A 20,155-nucleotide genomic window follows, 5' to 3' on the forward strand; every position below is an offset into this window, starting at 1 on the left:
TGTGTGTGTGTGTGTGTGTGTGTGTGTGAGTGAGTTTGTGTGTGTGTGTGAGAGTCCATGTGTGTGAGGGAATCTGTTTATGTGTGTGTGCGTGCTTTTAAACCCCCCACAGAAGGTTTCCAGCTGATATGCCTAGTAATGGAGACTATTCAGATTGTGAGGACTGTAAATGTGTGAGGGGTACAAATAGGGAAAAAAAATAAAAATACTCAGACATTTTTTTTTTCTTGGAAAAAGGCACAATAAAATAAAGTGCTTAACCTTCAGGAAATGCTGCAGGATGTCCAGTTATGTAAAATAAATATTTTATTTATGGCTAGAAATGTTTGCAACCCTGTTACCAAATGTGATGTTTTCCAAGCAATAAGCATTAAATAAACGTACTCTAAATTAAATTAAAATATTATTAAAATGTAAAAAAGGAAAAAAATAATAAAAATCATATAAAAATACACCGGAATAGGTAACAGTGTTGCATATTTTTACCTAAAGTAAGATATCATATAATTATGACTCAGCAGGTGCTTGCTGGTTTGGGCCTGAATGTTATTGACAAAGTTTTTATAATTGCTGATAAAACTTCCCATGCATGAGAGAATATTTGATTTTATACCATTGCTTTGGTAACAGTTGAATTAGTAAACTTAAATTACTGATGTAAAATAATAAATATACATGTATAATAATATACATAATATATAAATTATATATATTATGATTATATTACATTATAATACATAATATAAATAATCTATGTATTAATACAATATATAAAACAACCTGCTTTTCATGCTAGATTTTTTTTTGGATTATATCGAAAGATGCGATGAAACTGATCTTTTCTTGTGTATTCTGACATACATCAGAGTCAAACTAATTCTAGAAAAAAGTAATAGGCATTAAATAGGATGGGGACATTGTTAGTTAATTGGAGGCAAGAATGGGGAGGGTTTAAGTGACCAGTGATTGGAGAAGTCCAGCATATGTGATCCGAGAGAAATCTGTCATTTCACTAGAAGACAGAGTGATATTTTTAGATGAAATATTCAGAAGTTTTCGGCGCTGATAGCCTAGGGGGAAGTGCGCTGACATATAACGTCCCGAGTTCAAATCCCGCTTCAAGGACCTTTCCCGATCCCACCCCACTTCACTTACTGTCTACTCTACACTAGCATGTCTTAATAAAGACAAAATGGCAAAAATACATCTTAAAAAAAATTCAGAGGTCAGGTAACACTTTATTTTAGGGTCTCTTAACTAGTTGCTTATTAACTTGCATATTACTAGAATATTAACCATTTATTAGTAGTAATTAAGCACATATTAATGCCTTATTCGACATCCCTAATCCTACCCAATACCTAAACTTAATAACTACCTTACTAACTATTAATAAGCAGCAAATTAGGAATTTGAGGGAAAAGTCGTAGTTAATAGTGAATAAGTGTTCCCTATTCTAAAGTGTTACCAGAGGTCAAATAAAAAAATTAATAAAAATAAAAGAAGCACATGCATGGATGAGCTGTCAATCAATAACATGCTTCAGAAAGCAGATATGGTGAACATCTATGATATAATGAAGAACATGCTATTTGTGCCTAATAATTAATGGAAAACATTTCTGTACCCTATTAATGGAAAGCGCAGCCGTGATTACTTTCATTGATGAGTGGAGATCAGTTAAGACGACCCAGCAATGTGTCCCATAATCCCATGTGTTTATTTTTCTGTGCCGCTTTCTGTCAGATCGGGGTTTCCTGGTGCTCAGCCCGTATCGATGGACCGCAGGAACATTCGTCTGTTGGAGAAGAACGTTTATAAAGTCAGCTGGAAAGCAGACGGCACGCGGTGAGTCCAGCGACTGAAGCACTGTGCCGTTCACACGCTACGCTAATACAGCAACACAAACGCTTCCAGCTAGGAGAGCTACACATGCTGTTGGCATCTCACTAGAAAAACAAAGAAAGATAGCTTAAAAAGGGATATTAAAATTATTTTTTTTAAAAGAAAAATTTAGTTTTTACGATTTTCTTTATAGTTTTGTGGCTATTCTAACTCTTCTAATTAAGCAGGCTATTTTTGCAATATGCAAATGAAGTGCATGAATTAGCTGATTACTGAATAGATGATATGTAAATGTGAGAGGTCATATGTTAATGAGATCATGGTTGTGTTGTTAAGTATAATTTAAAGTTTTAGTAGTTTTTGCAGCTTGGATTAACTAGTGCTTTCATTTGGAGGGGATGTTTTTAGTCACATATTCAAAGTTTAAAAAAAAAATTCAAGAGAATAAAAAAAAAAAATTTTCAACAAGGGCACACTAAATTAATCAAACGTGACATTAAAGAAATGTATAATGTTACAAAAGATTCTTATTTCAAATAAATGTTGTTCTTTGGAACTCTCGATTCATCCTGAAAAAAATTGATCACAGTTTCCACAAAAAATATTTATTATCAGTTTTCAACACTGATAATAATCAGAAATGTTTCTTGAGCATCAAATGAGCATATTAGAATGATTTCTGAAGGCTTTGCATCAGCGGAATAAATTGCATTTTAAAAATTAGATTAAAATTTTAAATTATAAAACTTTCACAATGTATATTTGTTTTTACTGTATTTTTGATTTAATAAATGCAGCCTTGTTGAACTTGATGAAACTTCTGGTTTGGAGTGACCAACTTTTATTATTATTCACTTCATTATTATTTTAAGGTTTTTGTTTGGACCAGCTAAAGATGTGGAACGTTTCGTGTAGATGCCTGCACTTTTATATGCTATAAACTCTTTTTTTTACTAGCCTTAATGGCACGTACAAACAATCTCAGTGTGCCTTTTTAGGAAGTCCAAACCCAGATTTGTAGGTCACAGTGAGCTTTGGCAGATTGTGTGTTATTCAGACACTTTTCTGCACTGAAATCTGACCATTTTATTTATTTATTTTGTGTTTTTTTTGGCTCCCTTTTTTATCTTTTAATTAAAAAGATTTTAGTTAACACTGATAACATTAATGCCTACATAATATCAGCTATTTTCTTTTAAAAAATGATTCTTTTGATGATCTTCAAATGTGACCCTGGAGCACAAAAGCAGTGTTAAGTCGCTGGGGGATATTTGTAGCAATAGCCAACAATACATTGTATGGGTCAAAATTATACATTTCTCTTTTATGCGTTTCTATAACGTCGGAGTCTAGTGCTCACTTAATGATGGTCCAGGTCATTTTATGGCAGCTCTGCATGAGCTTGTCTGCTGTAATGATGTGAACCGTCTCTCTCAGACGTCTGCATGAACATCATTAAACACTCATCCATAAGACAGATCTGCTCAGAAGCACCACATCTGGCACCTTGCAGCATGTCCTATGGCTTGGCAGAAGCGAATGAGGAGGTTTGGTGTGTCATAGGGATCCAAATGCAGTTGAGAGTTGAGCAGAACAGCCAGGGCTCTCTGACAGAGGAGCGCTCGGCTCCGTCACTGAGACGTTAAAAGACGTGGCTGATCTCTTTAACTGGAGATCTGTTCTAACAAGCACATTATCCTGTGCTTTGGCCACTCGGGGCTTACAGAGAATCACTGTGTGATGTGTTTGTTTGGCGGACATTTAGCAGAGCTCTCTATAATAATGACCAAATGGCAGCGAATTAAAGGAGCTTAAAGAAACAACGAGGACTGATGATGGGTTTCTTTTTTGTTGGACAATTGTTGGTTTTTCTGTTTTTCCACAATATGTGGTGAATTGTGGTTAGTGGTCGACCGATATGGGTTTTTGACTGCCGATGCCGATATCTTGGAAAGCACGTTGGCTGATGGCCGATATAAAGCCGATATAATTTTATTAATTTTAATTAATATTTAAGAAATTTTAAATCATTTGAAAATGGATAAAAAAATACATTTGTAAAATAAACATACTTATACTTTAGATGACAAAGTATTTTCCACAAATAAATAAATATTTAATAAAAATATATTTAAAAAGGAAGTAAACTGTAACCAACAGAGCACTCATTATTCTGGGAAGTTTGTGTGCATTGGTAATCACATTTTTTTCCAATAAAGCCAAGGTAACATTAATTTTACATACAGCACACAGTGAAAATGACATGAATATGACACTGGGCAAATGCATAAATCAGCATAGTTTGACATCACGAATTTAATGTTTAAACCATTCAATTTGCTTGGACTGAAAGTTACACAGAGAACACACAATCATGCAGGTCACATGCACACTTCACAAGATCTCACAGCTGGATTCGACTAAGTTTGCAAGGTTTGTGAAATTAAATTTTCATTAGCCATTCAAAGATTTGTTTAAATGATGTAAATGCGTATTTGCTGAATGCTGACGACAAATGAGAAAGTATTATAATGTTTGCCTTTCTATTACTAATAATATGAAAGCAATCGTTATGATGCTTTTTGTGTACCTTTTAATTCCTTTGTTTAACAGTTATATTGGATTATTAGACAGACTTCTATCCGTATTAGAACTGTTAACGACGAAGGCAAACAAGAGGGAGAATGTGAGGACTGTGTGTTCTCAGCACCGTCAAAATAAAAGTCCCGCCTCGAACGCATCAGCCAAACAGAAAAACTTATCGGCCAATGCCGATATTTGAAAAATGCCAAATATCGACCAATATATCGGCCTTGGCACATATTCTGCATGAGCATGTTCTACATCCCTAATCCTACCCAATACCCTAAACTTAACAACTACCTTAAAGTTTTTACGCTCGCATGAGATTGTTTTTCAGGCAATGCAAAAAAGGAATAATTCGCAAAACTGCAATGGAAACGGCTTTTTCGCATTTACAAGTCACATGGCGTATGTAAAAAGTCATATGATCATTCTTCTATGTAACCTCCAAGAAACACATCATACGTGGCCGCTCTCCAGTATAAGGGGCTTTCCCTATCATTAATGCTTAGACAATTTACACTGCACAAGTCTGCCGTGCAGTGTGGCTCTGATACAGCCACTGAAGCTGATTGATGAAGTTGAAGCCATGATGCTTGTGTTTATTCCAGAATCCAGCCGCGCCACGCACGTTTCTGAAGCGGCTCTCTGTGCTGCTTCTGTAAAGATACACGCATACGCCTCCTTTGAATAAATATAGCCCAAATCCCACCAAAATCCGTTGCCATGACTTATCATTTTTATCGACATTTATAAAATATCGCCAAAATTTTGCTCAAATCTGTAATGGAAACGTGCCTACTGTCAGCGTTTGAGACAACTCGATTTGCTGATGTAAATACACTACAACCAGGTTTATACAGTGGGGGGAAAAAGTATTTAGTCAGCCACCAATTGTGCAAGTTCTCCCACTTAAAAAGATGAGAGGCCTGTAATTTTCATCATAGGTATACCTCAACTATGAGAGACAAAATGAGAAAAAAAATCCAGAAAATCACATTGTAGGATTTTTAAAGAATTTATTTGCAAATTATGGTGGAAAATAAGTATTTGGTCAATAACAAAATTTCATCTCAATACTTTGTTATATACCCTTTGTTGGCAATGACAGAGGTCAAACATTTTCTGTAAGTCTTCACAAGGTTTTCACACACAGTTGCTGGTATTTTGGCCCATTCCTCAAGAGCAGTAATGTTTTGGGGCTGTCACTGGGCAACACGTGCTGCTTCTGTAAAGATACACGCATACGCCTCCTTTGAATAAATATAGCCCAAATCCCACCAAAATCCGTTGCCATGACTTATCATTTTTATCGACATTTATAAAATATCGCCAAAATTTTGCTCAAATCTGTAATGGAAACGTGCCTACTGTCAGCGTTTGAGACAACTCGATTTGCTGATGTAAATACACTACAACCAGGTTTATACAGTGGGGGGAAAAAGTATTTAGTCAGCCACCAATTGTGCAAGTTCTCCCACTTAAAAAGATGAGAGAGGCCTGTAATTTTCATCATAGGTACAGTGGGGAAAAAAAGTATTTAGTCAGCCACCAACTGTGCAAGTTCTCCCACTTAAAAAGATGAGAGAGGCCTGTAATTTTCATCATAGGTACAGTGGGGAAAAAAAGTATTTAGTCAGCCACCAACTGTGCAAGTTCTCCCACTTAAAAAGATGAGAGAGGCCTGTAATTTTCATCATAGGTATACCTCAACTATGAGAGACAAAATGAGAAAAAAAATCCAGAAAATCACATTGTAGGATTTTTAAAGAATTTATTTGCAAATTAAGGTGGAAAATAAGTATTTGGTCAATAACAAAATTTCATCTCAATACTTTGTTATATACCCTTTGGTGGCAATGACAGAGGTCAAACGTTTTCTGTAAGTCTTCATCAATAAATGTAGTTTGTTCCAACCTCATACATTTCAACTATCTTGTTCCACAGCTAGCTATGCTTTAACCATGTGCATACTTTTAACTGAATACATGTAATTTTCTTCACAGTTAACAGATATATGCTGATTCTGAAGAATTTAAATGCATGCATTTTGGAAATATGATTTAAATAAATGTAAATAGATGCAAATAGTTAATAATAAATTATGCTATGATTATCAAGTGTACAAATTTTTGCCGTTTCTTATCCATCTCATTTATGCATGACTGACAAATATGAATCACATTAAGTTTATTAGTTTATAGTAAAATTGTGTAATCCAAATTGTTGGAATTTTTTAAAATGCAATTCAAATGTGTAAATCAAACCTTTTAAGAAACAAGACTCTGGCTACAGGTATATTTGGTAGCTGTACCAGCCTGACATGAGGATTTCAACAGGGCATCGCTTGAAGCCAGCCTACTTGGCATTCGTTTTCTTAAATGTACGGTCACATTTACCAGTGTTAAAGGGTTAGTTCACCCAAAAATGAAAATTAGCCTGTTATTTACTCACCCTCCAGCCATCCTAGGTGTATATGACTTTCTTATTTCAGACGAATCCAATCGGAGTTATATTAAAAATTGTCCTGGCTCTTCTAAGCTTTATCATTGCCGTGGGCAGGTGTTTCTGCTCAACAGTCCAAAACACATTAAATAAAGCACACGCATCCATAATAAAATGTGCTTCACACGGCTCCGGGGCATGAATAAAGGCCTCCTGTAGCGAATCCATGCGTTTTTGTAAGAAAAATATCCATATTTCAAAAGTAATAAACACTTTTCTATCACTTCTGCCATCTGTCATACTCTGAAGCAGTTCCGGCGGATGACGTAGCATGTCGGCGTTGCGTGCGCTGAAAGAGAACAAAACAAAACGCCGGTCACGAATTAGAAGTACAATCTGAGTATTTGTAAAGAAAAATGTCGGAGGATTTCAATATAAGCCAAGAGGAGACTGGTTTTCCTTTGCTAAAGTAAGGAAACTTTGTTTCCTTAAACTCGTGAGACTAGCATATCTCAGAGGCGCGTCCTACTTTATCCACTGGAACGGCTTCCACATACGACAGTCAGCAGAAGTGAGAGAAAAGTGTTTATTACGTTTGAAATATGCATATTTTTCTTACAAAAACGTATGGAATCGCTACTGGAGGCCTTTATTCATGTCCCGGAGCCGTGTGAAGCACATTTTATTATGGATGCGCGCTTTATTTAACGTGTTTTGGACTGTTGAGCAGAAACACCCGCCCACGGCAATGATAAAGCTTAGAAGAGCCAGGACAATTTTTAATATAACTCCAACAAGATTCGTCTGAAAGAAGAAAGTCATATACACCTAGGATGGCTGGAGGGTGAGTAAAACACAGGCTAATTTTCATTTTTGGGTGAACTAACCCTTTAAGTCAATTTTCTGAATTGAGTGATTTCGATAGGAATCCATGCAATGAGGACTTTAGCTTGAGGTCAAAAGATTTTGTGTTTGGACGTACAAATTTGACGCATTTTGCGTCACACGTTTGGGAACTCCTTGCAGAAACCTTTTAAACAGGATGAAGATGTCCAAATGTTACTTATTTTGTTTTGGTGGTCTTTGTTAGGATCCTCAAGGGGTCCATAATATGCTCTCTATGCCAACCCTTTTGCGTAATCATCAATCCAAAGTTTGACTTGTACAGTAAATCTTCCACAGTTTTTAACAAAATTAGTAATACGAAGTCACGCAGAAAGTACCATGCAAACTATTTTTGCTACCATTCCAAATTAGCAGTTATACAACCTTTAACAAGGACAGCCAAAAACAGGAACACACATATATACAAATATTTGGGGTAGGGGTAAATTAAACTCAATCACCTCACTGTGTCTCTTGTGTTTTTACAGGTACATGATGTTGATAGATGGAAAAGACGAAGTCTATATGATTGACAGAGACAATTCAGTCTTTCACATAGCCAACCTGGAGTTTCCTTTCCGGAAGGATCTTCGCATCCACCTTTCCAACACGCTTCTGGATGGGGTGAGTTATTGCATGGTTTGAAAGCCTGTTAATCAGGTTAAACAGAGAGGAAGCGCTCTATTCCTACACTTAATGGACGCTCACAGGATTGGTTTTCATGAGATGGTCAAAAATAAGGCGGTGTTGTGAGCTAATGTAGCTTTCTTTAAATGATAAAGATGATCTTGCTCTCAGAGTATTTATCAGCTCACTCAGAACATCATGGGTCGAAATGCAGAAATAGCAAGTTTATTAATTAAGCAAGGTTTAATTAAGCATTTTTGGTCCAGGTTTTACTTTGAGTTAAGTTGTGTTGCACCACCTAATTTTAAAAATGGTTTAAATTAAAATGTGTGATTGTGATTGAAATGATGCAATGATGAAATCGCTATTGCAGTAAACAGTAGAAATTGTATTATTTCATTTCATTAATGAGTGTCTATAATTGGGTTAAGCAATCATATTCATGTATACTGCCGTTTAACAAGTTTGAGGTTGGTATCTTCTGCTCACCGGGGCTGCATTTATTTGATAGAAAATATAGTAAAAACAGTAATATGGTGAAATATTATGTAGCGAATCAGCTCATGGGGAAATATGAATAATTAATCATAACTAGTTATAATTAATTATAAATATTTAGATCCGCTGTAGATATTTACTTGACCTCTCAGGGTCAACTGTCTGTCAATTCTAAGAACATTAATTTCCTGGTTAAGGGAAATAACTTTCTTACTGTACAATTCTACACCGAGCTTGTAGCATAAATCTGCATGATTAAGTGACTCCAGTTATGAGCAAACAATGAACAACGTCAAGTGTGATACAAGTAAGACTTTATTAACTACATAAACACTTAAACTAGTCTAACATAAACACACACACACACACACACACACAGTTTGTATAGGAAAGGGTTAAAGCTTAACGCAGTGAAAATAAGAGAAATAAGAATATGAAACTATGGTACCATTTGATATTCAGCAGATTCACACCTGAAGGAAACATCAGATTCTTAGTTCAAACACACCTTTGTAAAAAGGTGCAAATTATACCTAATGTATCAATTAATAAGACTAAGTTTGAATACTTGCACGTCTCGTCTGCCTGAAAGAGAGGCTTGATGCAATCTGAAGGCTCACGTCTCTTCTTCCCATGCATGCTAAATCTGTCCTCTAATGTACCGCCCGTCCATGTCACCACCCAGATGAGACCCCTAATCCATCCTTTTAATAATTTATGTGCATATTTATTTATTATAAATAAAATAGATCTCAGAGGCCTGCTCTGTCTGCCACTTTTAATTGTGCAGTTATGTCCTTTAAACCTCCACAGCAGCGAGCTTGAAGTTCTTCCCTAACTGAAAACAAAATGATTCAAGTTCATTTAATTTAAAGTTAATTTAGATTTATCGTAAAATGAGGGGTTTAATGTGAACCTGATTATTTTAATTAGTCGATAAATCGTGACTTAATCTATGTTTAAGATCAGTCTTTATTGGTGCAGGCCGCCCTGAGAGTAGTTTGGTAGAATATTTGCCAAACCCCTCAATTTAAACTTAAAATGACTGAAAATGTTGAAGGTCCATGATTTTGTCGAACTGATTTGAATAGAAACGATGTCTCTTCGATGCATCATGGGTGCTTACTCAAGTCCTAACAGTGATTTCAAAACAGCAGGTGAATTATGTGTTCACCTCGAGAACAAAATGAATATTCGATGGACTGAACGAAAAACAAATTAACACTGGTACAGTGGATTGGATGCCCAAACACACCTTTAGCTGCTCTGCTGCATGACTGAAAGCAGCACAGAAACAAGGTTATCACTTTCATCATTAAACATAAGAGCGATCCATGTTCCCACTGGATTTATAAAATGCACTTTTGACCAGTGTAAAGGTCACGGAGCAGCATTGCCTGAGTACAGCTCACAGATCAATGTTGATTCATTGATTATTACGATTACTCTCTGCAGCCTTAGTCAAAACTTTTCTTTGTTTAACATTTTTGACAATCCTATATCGTTTAATATACAGGTTTAAATGAAAAAACATTACATTAATTTGTGTCTGTGCTTGAGCTTTAATGCTAAATATCTTATTTAGATTTTTGTAATTACATTGTTACATCATGTTGGTGTTCACAGGCTTGATTTATGGGCAATATATCTGCATTTCTTATCGTCGTCTTCTTGTTTTGCAGGAAATGATTATCGACAAAGTGAATGGGCAGCCCGTCCCGCGATACCTCATCTATGACATCATTAAATTTAACGTGAGTGCCTTTCAGTAACAATAACAAAAACACACTCCTGTTTGCGTTTTATTTAATTAAGGACCACGATGTGTTTCAGCCAACATTTAAAATCATGCCATCTTTTATTATCCATCATATCATATCTCCAGATCGCTACGACTATCTTTTGTGAATCACAGAAGGAAAGGTTTAGTGTCAGATACTGTCAGCTCCAAAAAGAACCATAAAAATATAATAAAAGTCGCTCATATGACTACTTTAGTGCCTCTCCGACTCATCTTCCCCTTCATTGCAGCTCTCAGATTTAATTCATGAATGTTACAGAAAAAAGGCACCTTTAGACACAGCAGGCTTGGATTTATTAATGATCTTCCTCTAATTAATAATTGTTTTTCTTTAGAATATGTGGAATATAACACATGAATCAGGTGCATATTTTGTCCTTTCTAAAGTTTGTCTATATAAGTCCCTGCATAAATTTTCTACAACATTTCTATTTTTGTTTGTGCGCAGAAGAAGGGAAGTCATATAGGTCCCATTTTACCTCTATAATTGAACATATTTCCTTGTGCAAGGAGATATATCAACAAGCTGCTTGATGGCATCATTCAAAATAGAAATCAGTTCAATTCATTTTGTATCGCACTTTTTTTACAATACATTAAAAAAACCTTTATATTAAGTTGGATTTGGAATCATTCACAATAAGCAATGTGTATTAGGACAAAATAGGTTCAGCTTTGATTTCACGTTGACTGGATGCTAATCAATTATGTTGTTGAGCTAATTTTTTAAGTCATAATTCACATCCATCTTAGTTTTGGGAGGAATGAGTAAATCTTTGAGTTTCTTGCATCAGTTTCTGCTTCTCGAAGTGCAGTATCCATCAAATAAATCTAGGCAATCACATGATGCACAGTCTGCATTTGAGACAGGATGCTTGGATTTGTCTTGCTTGGTTACCATACTGAAAGGAAAATTTTTCCAAAATGCAGCTCTGATTTGTCATTTTTAAGATTGATGCCATAAGCAAGCAGTGTGTAAATATAGATGGCACATTAATTGAGCTTGTCCAATGATGTGTCGAAAGACTCAGTTATAGCGCTTGCATATGCACTTTGCATGTGTCATCAGCTGTATTTATTACATTTTTATTTAAAATATGAATATATTAGAGACTAATGAAGATATGTTTCCTAAAGTGCTGTTTTGTGGAGCACAGCAGGAGTTCTCATCGACAAACAGCGTGTGGGAGATCCTTGAGTTTGCTGTGTTTAGCTGCTCTCAGCATTAGTAATGTGGCCCGTCCTTGTTTTGAGAACAAGATTGTTATTGATTTGTAAACTAGAAGTGACCCGTGCCCCTCCACATGCTCTTCTCTTACTCCTCTTATGCAACAGAATTTTTTTTTATGCATAAATATATATATTTATTAGGGGTGTAACGGTACACAAATATGACGGTTTGGTACGTACCTCGGTTTTGACGTAACGGTTCGGCATGGTTTCGGTACAGCAGGAGGGGAACAAAATTTACAAAAATTTATTTTTTATAAATTAAACAATGGTTTACTGAACAAATTGCTCTTTCTTTAAATATAAGCAGCACAGAAACAAGGTTATCACTTTCATCATTAAACATAAGAGCGATCCATGTTCCCACTGGATTTATAAAATGCACTTTTGACCAGTGTAAAGGTCACGGAGCAGCATTGCCTGAGTACAGCTCACAGATCAATGTTGATTCATTGATTATTACGATTACTCTCTGCAGCCTTAGTCAAAACTTTTCTTTGTTTAACATTTTTGACAATCCTATATCGTTTAATATACAGGTTTAAATGAAAAAACATTACATTAATTTGTGTCTGTGCTTGAGCTTTAATGCTAAATATCTTATTTAGATTTTTGTAATTACATTGTTACATCATGTTGGTGTTCACAGGCTTGATTTATGGGCAATATATCTGCATTTCTTATCGTCGTCTTCTTGTTTTGCAGGACAAATATGACGGTTTGGTACGTACCTCGGTTTTGACGTAACGGTTCGGCATGGTTTCGGTACAGCAGGAGGGGAACAAAATTTACAAAAATTTATTTTTTATAAATTAAACAATGGTTTACTGAACAAATTGCTCTTTCTTTAAATATATTCAATTATAATTACGGTTTTCTTAGGGATAAAAATCTACCTCAGCTTATGGTCTCTAAACTATAGTGAGCCCTTTTACATTACTATAAGGTTACAATTAACAACAGAGCCCAAAATTAAATTCAATTACTATTTATTTTTAACTATAATTAGTTAAATAATATAATTAATCCAATTAAAAAAATTGTAGGCTATGCAAACATGTAAACTATTTTTTTTAATTAACTTGAGTCAACTTGTTTAATAAAATATTTATTTAAACATACATTAATTAAGATATCACTAACGGTTAAAGTAAAATATGAAGTATAGTCTAATATTTAGCAAAATGCTCTTCATTAGACTTAATTTCTCTAGCAAATAACAACACTGTAGACACTGATGACTAGCCTGAGGTAAATGAAATGCTATGTGACATTTTGTTTACAAGCGGTTTTAATGACGTCTTTGAAACACTAATTGAGCGATTACATGAAGCATGAGATGTTCATTCATGTTTATTTTGTGTAAAACTAATAATAACGAGGAAGGGATGATCACGCTCACTCCGCGCTGCCTTTAGAACTAGAGATCGACCGATATATCGATTTACCGATATTTTTCCCGATATTTAAGCATTTTGCAATAATCGGTTTTGTAATATCGGATTCACGATAAACGCCGATTTGGATGTTTTGAGAATTGCGTGCAGGATCACCATTGCAGCGCATCTGAGGGGAAACAAGACAACAACGGCGTGCACAGGTACTTGATTTACTGTAGTTAGTAAACTTTATTTAACATAGCCATTAATGCACAAATTAGATGTATTACATAAATGCCTGATAAGCAGTTTATGCAGCTTGGCTCGAAGAAATAGAGACGAACTCATGGAGTCACGTAAGATAATCCGTCAAGTCCTGTCCCAATAAAGACGTAACTTTGCGTGAATGAAATAATATGCAGTCATGAATGGGTGCATGTTGGAAATAAAAGTTCTGAATTTAATTCGCTCTCTGTTGTCTATGTGCTCATCATCTCATGAAGTCGGAGTCACGTAGGCTAAGATAATCTGTCAAGTCCTCTCCCAATAAAGATGTAACTTTGCATTAATTAAATAATACAGCCATGAATGAACGCATGTTGGAAATAAAAACGCTAAATTTAATTCTCTGTCTGTTGTCTATGCTCATCATTAGTCTCGTGAAGCCGGTTCAGCAGGTTGATGCTGAGGAAATGCTCCAGCATGGCCACCGCATGTAACTTTTAACAAGATTCACTTGTTTAAAACACCCTGAATTGTATTACCATTTACTATGTAACCATTATTTCGCTAATAAACATCTAAATAGATACAACTCTATGTAAATTCATTATTTATTATCTCCGTGAGCGATCGCAGTTTGAGTATAGTTCTGTGTAAATGCATAGATAAACTGCACTTTGTCAGCACGCATTTCATAATTTAGAACGACAAAAACATTAGTAATTCTGATATAACATACCAGTTGAGAAATGCAATAAAATACGATGTTTTGTTTGTTATATTTCAATATTCCAGAGAATATTATTCAGTGAATTAGTCTTCACTCTTTATCCTATTAAACAGCTTATAAACCTACTAAAACTGTAGTTTAAAATGAAGTTGATATGACTCCTTTCATTTATTTATTTTCTCCATTTGAAAACATTAGACCTTCTACATTTATTTTGCTTATTGATAATATTAGTGCTGCTGCTTTAAATAAAATGTTTTTTTTTATTGTTGTAATATGAAGATTAAATGTAACATGAAAGACTGTTAATTTTCAACCCTTTTTTTAAGGTGACTGAAAGGAGGAAAAACCAAAGTGAAGTATGGACTTACTTCACTCAGTCATTTATTTACTTTATAACAGTAAATAATTATCGGTTCTGCATATCGGTTATCGGGCACATAAACATGCAAATAATTGGTATCGGTATCGGTTATAAAATATCAATATCGGTTGATCACTATTTAGAACTGAGGCATTTATACAGCGGTCTGTCTCGCCACATCAAAAAATTTAATGAAAAAATGAAACGATTTGTTCAGTACACCTGCGTACCGAACTGAAAGACCCATACGGAAAATATTTGGTACAAATACGGGTAACCGTTGCACCCCTAATATATATATATATATATATATATATATATATTGTATTTTTTTTTATCTGACTTTATCTGACACTGATACATTTCTTAGGATTATTTGATAAATAGAAAGTTCAAAAGAACATCAGTTTTTGAAATCTTTAGTAATATTATAAATGTCTTTGCTGTCACTTTACTGTCACTGATCAATACAGCTTTTGAAGAGAACAGTTCCTGTAATGTGAAGAGCTTGCATTCTTGGACCTGTGTGGCATATGGTATGAAAACAAAGGATTGTCACTTTCCTCTTTCCTTGGCCAAGACGTCCTTCAAGGGTGCCATGAAGCCCCCTGTTGTTTTCTGGCCTGTTGAAGGTCTGTCCTGTTGGGCTTGGCAGGCACTTCCTCACCACTGCTTCCTCATGAATCAGTGTTTCCCAAATGATAGCTGCATCTCGCTTTGCTTTTTCTTTAGGGATATTGCATTTGATATGGCATTTGTTCTCACACATCTTCTCGATGGTCTTGTAATGTACCAGGTTACCTTGACAGAACTGGCATTTATATGCAGATTTGACTGTCTCTGTGACTCTTTTCTGAAACTTAGTGAGCTGCTTCCCTAGACGGCATTTTAAGGCTTTGCAATCATGTGACACAAAGCCTGTTTTGAAAGTTAAGCGACATAATTATGCTGCCTTCTGAGTAGGGGTGTTTTCTCCGAGGAAGCAGCGGTGCCTCAGGAAAATTCAAATGGGAAAATAATTGACACTACAAAAAACAAATATAAAAAATAAGAGATCAAATAGTGTGTAAAGCAGTCATTTTTCAACAGCAGATAAAGTTTCAGAGAGAGGCAGCATCTCATTTTCCTCCCATATGCTCATTGCGTTCTCATTGAGGTCCTGTAACTGAAATGACTTTAGTGGAAGCGACGCCTACACTCTGTTGTGATTGGCTGTCGGTGGAGTAATGGCTGCTATGATCTTGTTTGCTAATGGTCCGTAAATCTTCCTGAATGGGTCAAACTGAACACATCTTTGGGAATGAATGGAAAACTTAAAACACTCACGTCTGAATTGAAATATACATAGAAAACAATGCAAAAGCAGTGGGATACTAAAACATATTCTGTGAACGTCTCGAGACTCATTAAAGGTCCCATATTGTCAAAACTGACATTTCCTGGCTTTTTTTCATGATAACTGAGGTCTAGGGGCTATTTAACTACCATATAAGTTTCAAAACAGTCAGTCCATAGTAAAATGCACACAGCTTGCATAAAGTAGCTGTGATTTTTCGTGAACCGTTGTGACTTCCGTAAAAAGTTGACGTCAGAACTACACAGTCACCACCTTCAGTCGCCACCCCGAGCACAGCCCACTGTCCCACTCTCCTTTAGCCACACCCCCAGACAACATCACATCCATGCCATTGCTGAGCAACAACAACAACACGGAAACATGTAGAAAAGGTTAACTTTAACCACGAAACCAGATCGGCCGACCTGTAACGTTACACTCTCACTCAAAGGATGGACGATCTGACAGGATTGTTACTATGAGGTGATCACATCTAACGTGTATAGTGAAGACAAACTCACCGTGTCTATCTAGTCATGATGATGTATATATATTTCAATTTCAGCAGGCAAGAATATTAATTAGACAGGCCAAAATCGACCTGTTCTCAGCAGAGCTCTTGAGAGGGGAGCTGTAAAAATATATTAAGATGGTTTTTGGTAGGGGTGTGGACTCGGGTCACACGACTCGAGACTTGAGTCCCAAATTTGATGACTTGTGACTCGACTTAGACTTTGACAGCAAGGACTCGAGACATGACTTGGACTTGAGCCCTGTGACTCGGAAAGACTATGATCAGATCAAAGTCGTTATAGACCTGCAGCGTGCTTGCGCTTGACTGGCAATAAGCCAGAGACTGCGTTCAGGGAGCACTGGATAGGCTAGGATAAATTAATGGAGTAATAGCATAACTTACGACAAAAGAACAGAGATAATAAAAATAACAAATTACATGATTCGTCTAGTAGCGATCTCCGCTCGTGAAAAGCACTGCCCTGTCCGCTTGATCGCCGCCCAGCAGACACACGGAGCGGGCATGAGAAACGAGAGGCGCGGCCGCGATCACTTCACTGGTGCTCGCCTCATCATCACTGTGACCGCTGCTGTTAAATATTCCTCACTTCTTTTGTTTGTCCGACACCGAGGTGCACCATGAGTGACGGATCTGCATTGTTATCAGTCTCTGATTTTAATCAGTTTCATGCCGCCCACTCAGACAGTTTCATAGTGATTCTAAACTTGAACTGTTGAATAAATGGGAAATATTGGAATAGAGAAAATAATTTTTTACAAACCAAAAAAGTAACATTTTACCGCTTTTGGAAACAACTTGTTCATCTTAGCGCAAGTAAAAATGTGTGCTCTTGCTGATGGATTTGATGGATTTTCTGGCTTGGTACAAACAATTACTGTTGCACTGGGTCACTGTTGGAGATGGGAAAATTCCAGATGAATTAAGCTACTAAAATATCTCTGATTGCTGCTGCTGACGTCACTAAAACACAGTGTTCCCAATCTTTAACATAGCATCCTATTGTTGAGATCAAACACTTCAGATTATAGAAAAAAATGCACATGTTAGACACACAGACTGACTCTTTAATACAGTGTTGTCATGCTGGTTCATTTGATTTATTTGTTAAACCTTGGTGTTACCCATGGAAGGTAACAAGTTACCACTCTGGGACCCGGTTTAAAAAAATATCAGTTTCACTCTCCCAAAACGCCGGATCTGTCAGGATGAAACTTCTATATGATACAAAATGTATGCGTATACAGCTAAACGCGTCTCCGTGTGGACGGGGCCTCAATCTAGACTCTGATTTGAACCTTTTCTGGATCTCGGTCTTGACTTGGACTAGAGACACTTGTGGTCTCATGACTTAGTCTTGACCCTCTTCTGGTCTTGGTCTCGATTAGGACTCAACCTTCCGCTGTTCTCAGTCTTGACTCGGACTCCTCCCTCTTCTGGTCTCGGTTTTGACTCGGACTCGACCCTCTTCTGAGGCCAATTGCATAAAAATAGCCACTATGTTTTAATAACTAGCCTTAAAAATTTGTTTGACCAACTAGCAGATAAACAAGGGGTATTTAGTCTTACTTTTCAGATTTCAATTAGGCCAATCTGACATTCTGGCCAATCTTGAAACGTTAGAGAACTACGTTGACTTGGGCTTGACCCTCTTCTGGTCTCTGTCTTGACTTGTTTCTTTTCTGGTCCGTCTTGACTTGGACTCAACCTTTTTCTGGTCTTGGTTTTGACTCTGTCTTGACCCTCTTTTGCACTCTGCCTTGACTCAAACTCGACCTTCTTCTAGTATTTTGTAGCTTATTCAGGCCGATGACTGCCCAGTTAGACAGGAAGTCATAACTGACATGTAACTCAACCAACCACAGTTTGCTTCTTGACTTTTAGGGATGGATTAATCTGACAATGATAAAACTGCAATAACAGACTGATGTCCAGCAATGACACAGTGTATAATTGTTAATATAATAAAAATACATTTTTAGACATCAAAGCACAGTATACAGTGTTTATTGATATCTAATGACTACTGAGCACCTCGGCACCCCTTGATGTTTTGGGCTTGACTAGAGTCTTCCGACACTTCCCCCTTCTTAAGTTGAGAATTTTACCCACATGGATCTTATTGGACAGCTAGCAAGGCAGAGATATAGCATCAGCTTTGGCCGTGATTTGCCATCTGGCATCTAATCTTGTAAAGCTCAGGGATGCTTTCCATTCTGGTGTTCAAACACGATGTCTTTGCCTGCAAACACCCCTCATCCTACTGTATGTTAAGTCATGGGCATTAGAAGAAGAAATTGAGGAAAAGCTGATTTGGGAGGCACAGATGTCTGAAAATAGTAGTGGGGTCTCTTGTGGTAAGTGCGCTCAATGCGTCAGTGGTCAGCACGCGCAAAATGCACCAAGGCTCCCGGGACCCAAGCGGTCTGCTTGTACTGCAGAGGCCCTGGTGTTCTGCTTCATTTGGCAGCCTTGGGCCATGCAACATGAGGCTTTGGAGGCTCCCAGCAGAACCGAATGAAAAGCCCTTATTTTAAACTACTCAAGCACTTTGAGATGTAGGCTCAAGATTTCCTACCGGTTCTTACATTCTCCTCCTGGTAGTGATGATTTGTGGCCTCTGGGATGTAGAAGAAATTAAAGTTGGTAGTCCTGTCTTTTATTTTTCGTTTAACTCTACAGGATGGATTGTGCCTGCTGTTAGCATTATTTTCACGCACTGTTGGAGTTGTGTTAGCTCCTGGTTCATTAAAGGAAATATGCAAATGAAGCAACAGTGCAAATACGCCCAAGAAATTAGTGCTGAACACATCTTGCTGGTGGATTCTTGTGGAGGATGCAGCAGACTAACTTTCCAGACAATTTGATGTTTCTGTGAGGCTTTCAGTTCAGCTTCAGGTCAGTGAGATCATGTGTGGACAGGTCAGATGTCAGTATATGGTTTGCAGCAAAATGCTCCTCTATTAGATGGTCTCTGCTGTGTCAGAACTAGAGTTGTTCCTGACAGATGGGTTTGCTTGGTTCTGCAGAGCTATCATCAGATAATGTGACATCTGAAAAAAGCTAACTGCTGCCTACTGCTGTTTACAACCAATTAAAGAAGAAACGGCACTTTCATTGATTATTTAACTTTAATGCTCATTTAAATGTACTTCTACGCTTCAAGCATTGCTATAACTATTACTCAAGATTTAGTGACTAGAACAAACCACTAAGCATATGTATTAAACACAGGGTAACTCACCCTGGGTCATTCACTAAAAATAGTAACACTAGGATTTGACTGTCAGTGTGGAGTAGGAAGAGGTTGAATTTTTAATACATAAAATACTTCAGTGTATGAAGTTCAGTGGTATGAAGTCATTATAAACAATGCCAAATCACTGAACATATTATACAGGACTTGACTGTTTTTTTGGATGACTTTGAGTTGGGGTTTACACTTGTAAATACTTTACAGAAAAAATCTGCAAAGATGTGTAATTTTTCTGTTACAAGGACTTGTTAATTTGCTTGCAGATTTGAAGTGTAGTCATTGTTTTTTTTGTTTTTATTTATATATACAGTGGGTACGGAAAGTATTCAGACCCCCTTAAATTTTTCACTCTTTGTTATATTGCAGCCATTTGCTAAAATCATTTAAGTTAATTTTTTTTCCCTCATTAATGTACACACAGC

At 36.5% G+C, this 20,155-nt stretch overlaps 1 protein-coding gene across 2 annotated transcripts in view; it reads left to right on the forward strand.

Annotated features, from left to right (window-relative positions):
• rngtt (RNA guanylyltransferase and 5'-phosphatase) overlaps positions 1-20,155 on the forward strand; it is a 132,771-nt gene that overhangs the window by 33,376 nt on the left and 79,240 nt on the right. For both annotated transcript variants that reach the window (XM_016237588.1, XM_016237587.1), the window contains exons 8-10: positions 1,747-1,848; positions 8,247-8,382; positions 10,566-10,637. In XM_016237588.1, coding sequence (XP_016093074.1) covers positions 1,747-1,848; positions 8,247-8,382; positions 10,566-10,637 — 310 coding nt within the window. The remainder of the gene's footprint in view (positions 1-1,746; positions 1,849-8,246; positions 8,383-10,565; positions 10,638-20,155) is intronic.

The sequence above is a fragment of the Sinocyclocheilus grahami genome, unplaced genomic scaffold, assembly GCF_001515645.1.
Source record: "Sinocyclocheilus grahami isolate Dianchi unplaced genomic scaffold, SAMN03320097.WGS_v1.1 scaffold519.1, whole genome shotgun sequence".
In the NCBI taxonomy this organism is placed as follows: domain Eukaryota; kingdom Metazoa; phylum Chordata; class Actinopteri; order Cypriniformes; family Cyprinidae; genus Sinocyclocheilus; species Sinocyclocheilus grahami.